Source organism: Saccostrea echinata, unplaced genomic scaffold, assembly GCF_033153115.1.
Source record: "Saccostrea echinata isolate AGI-Se365-2 ecotype Australia unplaced genomic scaffold, CSIRO_AGI_Sech_v1 ptg000027l, whole genome shotgun sequence".
Taxonomy (NCBI): Eukaryota; Metazoa; Mollusca; class Bivalvia; order Ostreida; family Ostreidae; genus Saccostrea; species Saccostrea echinata.
In genome coordinates this window covers 11,851,065-11,863,661 of record NW_026889776.1, presented here as the reverse complement: position 1 = coordinate 11,863,661, position 12,597 = coordinate 11,851,065, and the positions used below count along the sequence as shown (strand labels likewise).

The window sequence follows — 12,597 nt, the reverse complement described above, 5'->3', positions numbered from 1 at the left end:
TGAAAGGAAAAGTGAATAAAATATTTAACAAAAAATTCACACACAAAACGCATTAAGAAATATATCACAGAACATTGAATGGAAATAATTCACTTTCCTCAGAATAACTTTAAATATATCATTCATCATAAAATATCATTTCATCTTGTATATAATGCAAATTATAATATAATTATATAATGCAAATTATCATACAAACCATAAACATTTCTATTTACTAAGTATAGCATTTAAATCCTGTTAAATTTACATCACCTATATTTGAAGTATTATCTCTTCCTCAGTCAGGTATACATGTAGCTATAATAAATAATTCAGACATTAAATCTAAATGCTTACTGGTAAGAATCTATTTAAAACTCAGTATAAAAACAAAGGCCTAACAATTGGTATGAAATGTGTCAGTCAAAATACGATGCAACCATAGAATTTACGAAATGCTTGCATTAAACGAAATTGTTTAATTTCCTGTAACATCAACTTATCTGTCAGTAGCCTGTCATGGTTTAATAATTAATGGTACTCAAAGCATGTTTTGAGTATCGAATAAGATTTGAGACATAAACACCATATACAAGTTAAAGCCGAATTTTATTATATAAATAAGGAAAGTTAACAGTGGAAAAGCTGAACTCATCTCAAATGTCAAATAGTGCAGTTGTCTATGTTTGTTGTTTTTACGTCCCGTTCGAGAATTTTTCACTCGTATAGAGACGTCACCATCCGAAAGACCCGCAACTTTCACCTTAAAGTTCAGAGAGCTTGGCGAAGGAACAGTTGCTTCCTATTTTTTATCGACCTAGGTCAGGTTTGAACCCACGACCTTCCGATCATAAGCAAGCGCTCTATCGACGGAGCCACCGTGACGGTAAGTATAGTTGTTAGTTGGCCCTATACGTCTATACCAATTAAAACATCCAAGTATGAAACAGATGTGGCAGACTTTGTGATGTCTTTTATTTCGAGTTAACTGGGATATATTGAGTCAACATAAGAATTGAAGTATCTATTGTTAATTGATAAAACATCAATATATGTGAATGTCGAGTTGAATGCCATAATAAGTGTATTCTTCTTCTATTGTAGAAATTATTTAACAAATTCTGCTTCATAGGAATATAAAAACAGGTCTTAAATGAGCACAATAAGTGCTAATTGCAAATTTGTTGGAAGACCTGGTCTTCAAGGACTATACAAACAAGCATTCTGAGAGTATTGCATTAGCAATGCTAGTCCCCTACCGGCAAGTGTAATCTGGTCCCCGTTAAGAATTGAATTTGTCATAAATCCGTCAAAAATCAATGAAGCGGGACGAAATGCAAACGTGATCTATAACTAATCAAGGGGAAGTCACTTACTAAAAATCAGCTCAATATCTGAAAGCGTTTAGAAGAAAATTGCGGAAAACCCCTAAAAATTGAAAAGGCCGTAATTCCGTCAAAAATCAATGAAGCGGAACGAAATGTAAACTTGATCTGTAACTCATCAAGATACACTCACATACCAAAAACCAGATCAATATCTGCAAGCTTTTAGAAGAAAAGTGCGGAAAACCAAGTGGGACAGACTGAGAGACAGACAGAGGGACAGACAGACAGACAGACGGACGGACAGACTCAGAGGAAACCTATAGTCCCCTCCGGAACCGTATAACATCAACCTCAGAGTATCTGAGTGTAGAATCAGAGAAATTTTAACAGGATTATTTTGTTGATGACCAATCACAAGATGTTAAAATTCCGGAGTTCCATTTTAATTGATGAAGCGGTTGTCCTTGATATCAAAGAGCATAGTTTTTTATTTATTGCGAGGAATGGTAGTATAAAAAGTCGACAAGTCATACGTTTGATGTTACTTACATTTAAAAAAATTAAGAAGTAAAATTTTTCTTTGGAGTTTTTGAGATTCCACATTTGATTTACACCAATTCTAGAATATGCTGTAGCAAAGTACGTCTGAATGTTTTTCTCTACAGCAGTTTAAATTTTTGGAGGAGTAATGATAAGGGCTTGATCAATCTAATTAAAATTAGACTTGTAATTTTCGCTCCTCTACGATACGCTTCAATACAAGATCTAACAACACCCCGTCCGAGGTCACCTCAGTGTGACCTTTGATACAAATCAATTAACCAATGAAAAATAACCAATGACGTCAAGAATCGACCAATGAGAAAGTGTTTGTTATATGCTTATCGCTCGGCATTTAAAAATGGCTGCGCCCATTGAGAAAGTTACGAATTCGCTAAATATACAATTGAAGCCTCAACAGCTGGACATTTTGCAGTGTCTGCTTGATAGGAAGGACTGCATGGCAGTTTTACCGACTGGCTTCGGTAAATCATTACCTTATCAACTACTTCCGTTGGTACAACGAGAAATCGGCCGCACTGGGATTGTACTTGTTTGTTGTCCCCTTGTTTCGTTGATGAAAGATCAGGTTGAGAGAATAAATGCAATTAAAGGTGTAACGGCCGCATATAAAGGTATATTTTATTTTATTCCCAGTTTTTGCTTCATGACGTTTTGTAACCCACTTGCGAACTGATATTGCTATTCAACAGGTCTGGTACAATCACTAGAATTATCTACGTAGCTTGAAATACCTACATAGCTTTATTTACCTACCTGAGGTAGCTTTATTTAGCTACTTAATCAAACTTATTTCTGAAATTAGCATTTTCCTTATGAAGTGCAGAAAATTACACTTTGATGCAGTGATAATTTTCAACTTTGAACACATCTGAAAATAATTCATGAAAAAATCACTCGTAGAGATGTGTGTTTTTTCTGCACAATTGCAATCAAAAAAGTTCTAAAAGTTTTGGGGCTATGTACAACAGTTAACTTGTGACCAAACAGTTACATCCAGAATGAAATAGCAAAGAAAACCAGTTTTGATTAACATGAGCACAATGTAAAGTAATCATACTTATCCACGCCTCACCGCACACAAGGTGGTGTAAAGTTACTCAAACAATGGAAATACATCTTTTCCTTAAAAATGTTCAAACACAACAATGTTTAAACTATATCTGCTTTGGATTGCTTTTTAAATAATTCCTAGAATAAATATTACTAGACATTTACTTGCGACTTTTGTCTTCTAAAAAAAAAAAAAAAAAGCAAAATTGTGAAAAGTTGCCCTAAAATAGCTAAATAAAGCTACCTGAGGTAGCTAAATAAAGCTACGGTAGGTAATTCTAGCTACGTAGATAAATGTACTGATTGTACTGGACCTGTTCAAGAGGAATTTTCTATTCAAAGGAACTATTTAATTTAACAAACACGAATATAACAGGAATAAAATTTATACAGCTTTTTAAAACACTTACTACCAAACAAATACATAAAATATAACACGGGGCATCAGTCATTAACTTAATATTTGAAAATTGAGACAGGATAATTGATCTCAATCTTGGTTATACTTGAAATACTATTGAAACCTTGCAGAAATTTTGTGACTTTATATGTTTAATAAATACCAAGTTTAAAGTTTGGCAAAGAGAGCCTTAGTTTTGTTCTGCCATGTATGGTAAAATATTACAATAAACTTTATATCTATGGTCTGCACAATAAAATATCATTCATATGCTTGTTTTCCTGTGATCACCTGCTGCATGTCATCCACTTAAGCATGCTAAAAGCATTCCCTACTTTTTACAGGTCAAGGCCTAGATAAAGAGATTTTGAGTGGCGAGGTAGACATCATATTTGGAAGTCCGGAGTCACTGTTAGGTGAATGGCGGGCTGAACTACAGCAACTCAATGTCACTGCAATTGTTATAGATGAATTTCATTTAATATCAACGTGGTAAGAATTTTTAAATAACATTTTAGTTTTGATATACAGTACATTCAAAGAATTGTAAAATGAGTGAAGAAAATTTTCCTCAATATGCTTCATGAACTAAAATATTGTAATTATATATGTTATATGTTTATGCCCATTAGGCCCTGATTTGGTAATAAATTCTATTCTTATGTATTCATATATTTCAGGGGACAAGATGATGAACATATTCACAAGAGAGCATTTAGGAAATGGTTTGGTGATCTTGGAGAATTACGTTCCATCTTTCCAAATGCGTCACTGCTTGCCCTTAGTGCCACTTGCACACTGAAAGTACGGAAACGTGTGTTGAAAGTGGTATCCTTTAAGCCAGATTTTACATTTGTGTACTTGTCACCGGACAAAAGAAACATCAAGTATGTTGTAAAGAAAGTGGCAAATGACATTGAAATGGCAATGACATGGTTAGTGGATGGACTGGTGAACATGGGAAGTCTATTTCCAAGAACACTAATTTATTGTAAATCAATTAGTGATTTGGCAAAGATTTATGATTATGTGTCAGACGAATTGCCAGAGGACTTGTGCTCATATATAGCTATGTATCATTCAGAGACTGAAGAATCTATCAAAGAGACTGTGTTATTGTCCATTCGGGAGAAAGAGAGCCCTATAAGAGTTATTGTTTCCACTAATGCTTTGGGTATGGGGGTGGATTTTAAAGATCTACACAGCATTATTTTATTTGGTCCACCTCATTCTATACTTGAAGTGGTGCAGGAAATTGGACGTGCTGGGAGAGATGGTGAAAAGTCTGTGTCTTTGCTACTTTATAATTCCCATCACCTTGCCCGATGTGACCCAGAAGTAAAGAAACTCTTTAAGAGCAATGACTGCCGAAGAATACAGATGATGGAATCATTTCTTAAGGAAAGTGAACTTGATAAAGTAAAATCTTATGCAGGAAATTGTTCATGCTGTGACGTATGTCAGAACAACTGTTTATGTGGGGATTGTTCTCAACTGCCATTGGAGAAACTGTTTTTAGGGAATCATGTAACTTTTCCCAATGATCATGAAACTTCAGAAGATTCTGATTCTTGAGAATAATTCTTCTCGACATGGGGATAACAAGAATTCTGTGAGCACCAATTATGGCCCAGCTCTGATTTGAATATACACTTTCATGTTAATATACAGTGTACTAAAGTTCTTTTAAAGAAATATTGGCATGGACAGATGCAGGGATAAACAGGAAGTTGACATCAAATTCAAACAAAAATGAATCCCATCACATGGCATGCTTAAAAAAAGAGCGTGCTAAAATTTCAGGCATCTGCGAAGAGTAGCTGCTGAGAAAACCTGTGAAAATTTGTTAAGACAGACACAAACATAAATGCACAAGGTAAACCAGTATACCCCCCTCTCCTTTGGGGATATAATAATTATAGGAAATGCTAATAAATTATATTATTTGGACATTTGGTATGATATATTTTGTGAAGTTATTAAATATTCAATACATATTATGCTTATAAGTTATATTATCTGTACATTGGTGTAAGATATTTTGTGAAGTAATTAAATATTCAATAACATATATCTGCATTTTAGAGTTATATATTAGACAATTATTGCTGGGTTTTTTTGAGGTCAATAAGATGATTTAGAAACCCGAGGTGTACAATATTCACCGAGCCCGAAGGGCGAGGTGAATATTGTACTTCGAAGGTGGCTAAATCATCATATTGACCGAAAAAAATGGCAATAATTGTTTTATTATATGATTCAATGATTAAATAACACACTCATTAAGCAATCCATGCCATCTTACTTGTTCACATCTACTGAAGTACTAGCCCAACATAATGAGAGAAACAGGGTTAAAAAACAGTTGTATTATTCTGGAATTTTTAAATCTAGGTTAGGTGCAATGTAGAAAAATAAATGTCAGGCACATATACAGGATTGATTTTGAAAAAGGGGGCATTAAAAGGAAAAAATTGAAATTGACAACTTACTTGAAAACAAATCTTTGACTGCCCCCCCCCCCCCCCCCCCCCCCCAAGAAAGGAAAAGAATTCTCCCAAATCAAAATTTTATTTGGTGGAATGTAAAGGTCCATAAACTTTTCGAGGAAACTCATTGAAATTTTTTATCCTTAAAATTTAAATTAAAACTTAACATTCTCAAAAGTTGGAGAGAGGGGTAGGCCTCCTGCAACCCCCCCCCCCCTTTCCCCCGACCCCTCACCCAAGAATCTATGTGCCTTAATGTTAAGTTCGTATGAGTAGATGTCAGGTGCAAGTGAAATAACTTTCCAAAACTATTTGCATCAATTTGGAATTTCCCTATCTATTTTTGTTCCAATGTAGAATAAATAATTCCTTATACTGACCTGGAAGATCATGTGCAGGTCAATATAACGTAGTACTTTTCTAACATTGTTGGATCTCAGCCAATCAGAGAGATGGGAATTATTCAATCATATAATAATCATATTTACTGAAAATAAAATAAAAGACGCTATTCTGGGACTACCGGTAATCATATTTATAGCCAAGTGCTGAAACATTGCATAAAATATTTTAGATCAAACATTTAAGAATTTTAATGAATGAACAAATATTGAAACCATTATTATAATAATCAACATCATTAATAAAACTATTTATCTTAAGACTCTTGCCTATAATTGATGCCACTTATAACACCTTCCATGCTATATTGATATAGTTACATACTAAAACAAATGCTCATTGACTAAATAATGAATAAGGTACCGGTATGCATCACAATTTCACAGTCACATAGTTACATACTAAGACAAATGCTCATTGACTAAATAATGAATAAGGTATGCATCACAATATCATAGTCAAACGAAATTGGCAAGTTCAAAATTTACAGTCTCTTAGTCTTCCATATGGTGACCATGGTCTATGGCGATGCAGTATGGTTGACAAGCCTTGAGAACAATTTGAAAATGGATTCCTGTCTAAACCAGTTGTTTTTACTTTTAACTTCCTGTTTTCATTTTTCTGTAAAATGTTATTCTCCAGTAAATCCTTTATAACTTTCTCAACATCAGTTGCATAGGAAGGAAGATGATGAAATCCTTTCCTTTGGCCAAATTCACCTGCCTCTTCGAACTGTTTTGTGAATTGTATGAGCAAAGGATACTCTTTCGAATGTTTCAGTATACTTTCCTTAGTTTTGTGCCCAGTACAAGAGACCTTGCTGTCTCTGTTAAGCATTTCAATGTACTCATCCAAAGCAATGTTGTTATTCTTGCCACCTTGGATATTCACAAATCTGTTTGCTATGAATCGTTCCTCCTGGTCAGCGTTAAGAAGTCCTGAGGACAATGCCGTAGTATGAATGGAGCAAATGGAATATTTGATTTTATTTGTTTTGTGGTAAATTGGAAGCTCATACTTTGCAGATCGTACGCATCTTCCACCATCCCCCATATCTACTGCACTGTCAAAATTTCGATGGAGCATAACAAGTTTAAAAAGCATAAACACATAATCATGCAATTCATCATTGCTGCATTCTTTCTTTTTCTTTGTCTTACTCAAAGAGATGTCATGAAATCTAGACTCGTGAGCTTTTAAAGAACTTACTCTTTTATAGTCCTTTTCACAATGATGACATTTAAAACGACCATTTTCTAATGTCGAAGTCCAGTAGTTTTCCTCATGCTGAGGATTTTCTAGAACACTCCTTATTTCCTCACAAATATCTTGACCATCTTCAAAGAACCATTTTTCCACCAGCTCCCTACACACGTTATTCAACCACTGAATGCTGTCATTGGGTGTCATTTGTGAAAAATCTGGAAGTGGAAGATCATTCATGTCTACTGACCCCAGCTTGTCCATAAAGAGCACTACACAGATGGCATCAAGAATAGTATAATAAAGCATCTTGTATCCTCTGTATGCATTCTTTACTGGCCCTTTAGCACTTCTATGGCCCAAAAGGTTCCTGTAATAGTGGGCAGTACATGGGTCACCTGCCATGCCAGTGCTGTATGTAAGCTTATAAATGGCCTGCAAAATTAGATTTAGTAAAATTTACTCATTTAAACAATATTTTGCACCTAGGAAAAAAATGCATGGTATTTCGTTATGACAGAACTTTGAAATATAAGCAATTTAAATGAAGTTCTAACAGAACGTAGTTAATCTATAAGAAGTAAATCAGTAAGTAAATATTCACTGACTGCCTTAAAAACTTTTTTTTATTTTAGAAAGTATTTTATAAGACTTAATAAATAGTAACTGTAAGGATATAGGTAATTTTCATTTAAATTTTACTTACTTCGAGAAAATTCATCAATCTGTGAAAGTCTTCTGATTTTGAAATGAATCCCTCTAGCCGTCCTTTTGATGTCAGTGAATCCTTGAGTGCAACCTGTGCACACTGTATTCTCTCATCAGTGAGACGATCCCCTTTAAAAAAAAAAACATAATGCATAATACTGGCTTTCAAAATGTTGCATATTTGGTTGCTGTGGTTCAAGATCAAAGAATATAATTAACACCTTGATTTGTGAATATCATCAGTTTACACATCTTGGATTCATTACATGCTTTTTCACTATCAAGTATAGAGTCAGATTTACCAAGGTATTTAAATGCCTCATTGACATACCTCCAAAGAAAACAGCATCAACAACCTCTTCATTCTTTAATGGAACATACAGGTCGGTAAGATGTCTAAGGAGCCGAATCACTTCGTCCGTTTTATTTTCATTCGTATCAAAGAGTCCCAAAGAATACTGAAAAAAAATTCACCTCTGGTTAATCATATTATCTACATGTACAAGTTGTAAAGTTAAAATTAATGATTTTATAGAATGTGAATCTTACTTGTGTTGTTTTTAGTCCTGCAAAAGCTGAATGTTCATGATCCAAGTGCTTTGGGAAAATAGTCTCAAAGTGCTTTGACACTTGGGGAACATGTCTAATAATGGCTGAAGCAAAAATAAATGTTAGTTCCTTCAATAACTGTGTTTGTTCGAGGACAGAGGGGATGTATGTGGGGTTTTCTTCGTATCCATTTGACCCCGCTGGACTGGTGGTGGTGTACCTGTCAACAATGGCATAGATTTGGAACAAATGGAGACTCTCTGTTTTTCTCTCACTGGTTCGATAAGAAGGGAGAATGTCCTTGTCCCAATTGTCACCCACCAACTGGAATTTTTTGGCAACCTCTTCCTTGTTGGTCCATTTTATCTATAAATATTTAGTTCTTGTGTAACATATCTTTTGATTTGATAAAAAAAATTTTGTGTTGCCTATGTCACAAATTAGTCAAAAATGTATCAATCTGCTTGTCAACACATTTAAAATTTGTACAATTTGAAGGCATTTTTGAAGGGGAAAAAGTCTCAGTTTTTATTAAGTGTAATGATAAAATATTAAATTGTTATAAGGAGTGCATTTCATAGCTACTAAAGATATACTTCTATAATCTTGGTTGGAACAGTTAATGCTTTTTTGTAAGCCACTTTGCAGTTTATAAAGTTTAAATTCATTTAGTAAATAAATGTATACTAACTATACCTAACAATACTTGTACAGTTAAACTGTCAACATGTATTATGTTACGTGTGTTAACTTTAAACAAGAAGAGCTGCAAAAAACATAACCTCCCTGGAAAAAAAAAATTTACCTTTAGGATTTTGAGTTCTTCATCCAACTTATCCTGCCAACTTGTCAGTTTATTGTGAAGTGTCTGGGGATGAACACATAGTCCAGCTTTACAAAGTGATTCAATGGTCTGTAATGAAAATAACAGTTTAGGTTTGATTTCCTTCATTTCAAGCGAAGGTAATAATTTGAATTTTTGAAGGCTGAGGGAAAAGAACCTTGAAATCTTAAATTTAAGTATCCTGCAGCCCCCCCCCCCCCTTGAAAAAAATGCACTTACTCTTTGAGTACAACCACCACGAGCAAGGATAAAGACTGTTATGTAGTGCAAAGCGGACATCTCTTGATTTCTTCCATGCAAACATATAGCACTGGAGAGCATCACATGAAAGAAGGGTTTGCTGAGAATCCCTGGGGGTGGATTTTGCACTATGGATGATATAATAGAGAGAGTATGAGGACATCTGTTCTGAAGATCTTTACTCAGATTTTCCCACTCAAAGTTAATGAAATCTTCATATTCTTTTTTTTGAAGAAATGAACCAGACCCTCGATGACAGATTTTGCTACACTCATCCTCTATTATTTTAGTCACTGCATTCACCACAATGTTGGGATTTTGCTGACATAAAGTGTTCACAATAGTCTTGTCTACATTTTTGTTGTCCAATATGGCTTTACATACAACTTTGTGTGAAGGAGATACAACAAGCACAGACTTTTTTCCACTTGGGTAATTAATTGACACCTACAAAGAACCAATGATAAAATTTTAAATCCTATTTTGTCCCTAATACAAACCAAATTACCATGTATATTTAAACATCTTTATGTGTGATGAACTGCTATCAATTCAGTTGTTGAATAGATTAATTATCCAAATTATTAGATTTCATTTTTACTTTTCAAAATAAATATGGATATAATTAAGTATTATAAAAATGTAGAATAATTGATTGAATGACTTATACATGCATATCTTAGTAGGAAGAAATGCAGTCTTACCATATCAAGCTAATCCTGGAAAATTGTAAACTGGTCAGAACAAACAGGAAACTCTTGAAGTAATTAACTGGAAATAACTGCAAAAAATAAAACAAATAATAACTAACAAATACAACAAAAGGCCATAATGCTCATCTGATTCACCATGCTCCTGCTGTCCTTCAGAAGATTTGTTTTATGATTTTTCCCCTAATATATTCCTGTCTATAATTTTGATCCCTTATGTGGATCCATCCTAGCCCCTAGTGGTCATGACTAATTTGCACTTTAAGCCATACTTTTCTAAGGGATATGGGGACTGAGTCCTACTAAACAGTCTATTCATAATTTTAACACACTTTGAATCCACACTGAATATTTGCAGTTTAATCCCCTGTACATTGTAGAGCTTATTACAAAAAACAAAAGAAAACCCAAAAAAACCAACTTATGTCAGATAAAACTTTATTATTGTGGCCCAATGCATCCTACACATACCCCTGGGGCCATGAATCAAAATTGAATCTACACTACCTGTAAAAAATGGGGGAAAAAGACAATGGATGGATGACTGACAAACTTTGATCAAAAAAGCTCTCTTGAGTCTTTGCTCAGGTGAGGTAAATAACAAAACATAAAAAAGAAAGTTTAATAAAGTCAACCAAAACAGTCACATGTTAAAATGCAATAAACATGATCAATCTGATAAAAAAGAATTCCAACAAAATTAAAATGTATTTCATGTACAGCTTTCACAATAAATGAATGTTTTGGATGACCATTGAACATGAAGCATGCATATAACAACATAAAATTGAGAAAAGTCTCACCTCTACTTCCCCTTGACCTTGAATAATCTGGTTAGATTTTTCAATTTGTTTTTCAATATCTGAAATACATAAAAACCTATTAAAGCTATGAAATAAATTCATGATGACATTTATTAGAGTTTATGATTTTTTTTAAATTAATGATACACCATATTTACACCAAATTTGCATATTATACAAAGTTGATTTTACCATGATTTAATTTGAAATTTTTAAATAGTAACTCTGCTAATGACCTATCATTGATTAAAATACCTCCACTGGGGGGATCTCTTATGTCCACAAAAGATAAGGATTTCCTTGCTGGCTTCTTGTTTTCTTTGTTAGCAGGAACTGTAATAGTAATAATATGAATTAGGAAAGACTAATTTGGGGAATTGATGTACTGATAATTGATATACTGATAATTCTTATATATCTTATGTATCATGTCTTATGCAAACACATCCCCCATGCATGTGTGATCTGTGCCTGGCATTTTGGAAAAAAATCATTAGGCACTTCAGAATACATTTACATGAATGAGGAGGCTGGAGCACAAGTTTCAAATTCAAGCAGAAGATATGACACTTGAATTGTTCCTTAGTATCATTATGCACTAGAAAGGCACAATAAACATGTTCAAATACATGTACTTCAATATTTAATTTATGTATTTCGTAGGCACTTGTACAAACTATTTGGAAATTTGACAACATTCTTGAACAATCACTATGACATTTATTAAATTATCATACAATTAGTCTAATCTATCATACCATTCTTAATTGTCATACCATTTGGATGTGGCAAAATATTTCTAAACATGGATTCAGCTAAGGTATCAACAGACTTCTCTGCTTCACGAACAGACACCTGCTGATTTTAAAGAAAAGAAAGAAAGCTTGATTTGATTCCATTTGTCCACCATATAATTAAATATATGAAAAAATAAACCTTATCATTAACTGTATGGAAGTCAAAATCTAGATCATGTAGATTGCTCATTTATATAATGAGTATAGGCATGATAAATTTTTTCCCTCTGCAATGTACTGAATTGAACAAAATTGAATTCACATATTCCATGAAATCAAAAAATTCATATAGTCAGTCCAATCCTTTTATGTTTCATTCATAACAATTAAAATATTGTAAAAATTAAAAGTCGAAAAACTTAAAATATTGAATACCTGTCAGGGCTAGACAAATAGCATTGCCCGACGCCCGGGACAACCAATTTTGTTTAGTGGGCAAGTTATTTGATAAGTGGTGCCTGCCCGCGGACAAGTGTTTTTTTCCCATTTACAAAAAATCATATACTCAATATGTCTTTTGTGTTACCG

At 33.7% G+C, this 12,597-nt stretch overlaps 2 protein-coding genes and 1 long non-coding RNA gene across 3 annotated transcripts; 1 reads left to right on the top strand and 2 right to left on the bottom strand.

The window, feature by feature from the left end:
- The first annotated feature begins 2,211 nt into the window (after positions 1 to 2,211).
- On the top strand, positions 2,212 to 5,020 carry LOC133193232 (ATP-dependent DNA helicase RecQ-like). Its single transcript, XM_061329193.1, has 3 exons — positions 2,212 to 2,335; positions 3,669 to 3,816; positions 4,005 to 5,020. Exons 1-3 carry the CDS (start codon positions 2,212 to 2,214, stop codon positions 4,897 to 4,899), a joined length of 1,167 nt encoding a protein of 388 aa, XP_061185177.1. The 3' UTR covers positions 4,900 to 5,020.
- Positions 5,021 to 6,692: 1,672 nt separating this feature from the next.
- On the bottom strand, positions 6,693 to 10,537 carry LOC133193230 (uncharacterized). The gene is made up of 7 exons (XM_061329191.1): positions 10,464 to 10,537; positions 9,739 to 10,206; positions 9,481 to 9,588; positions 8,676 to 9,041; positions 8,458 to 8,584; positions 8,125 to 8,255; positions 6,693 to 7,853 (listed from the first exon to the last, which is right to left on the bottom strand). Exons 1-7 carry the CDS (start codon positions 10,464 to 10,466, stop codon positions 6,693 to 6,695), a joined length of 2,364 nt encoding a protein of 787 aa, XP_061185175.1. The 5' UTR covers positions 10,467 to 10,537.
- A 735-nt stretch (positions 10,538 to 11,272) lies between these two features.
- Positions 11,273 to 12,120, bottom strand: LOC133193381 (uncharacterized). Its single transcript, XR_009721922.1, has 3 exons — positions 12,049 to 12,120; positions 11,528 to 11,605; positions 11,273 to 11,331 (listed from the first exon to the last, which is right to left on the bottom strand). It is a non-coding gene; the product is annotated as an uncharacterized LOC133193381 (long non-coding RNA).
- Between the last annotated feature and the right edge of the window lie 477 nt (positions 12,121 to 12,597).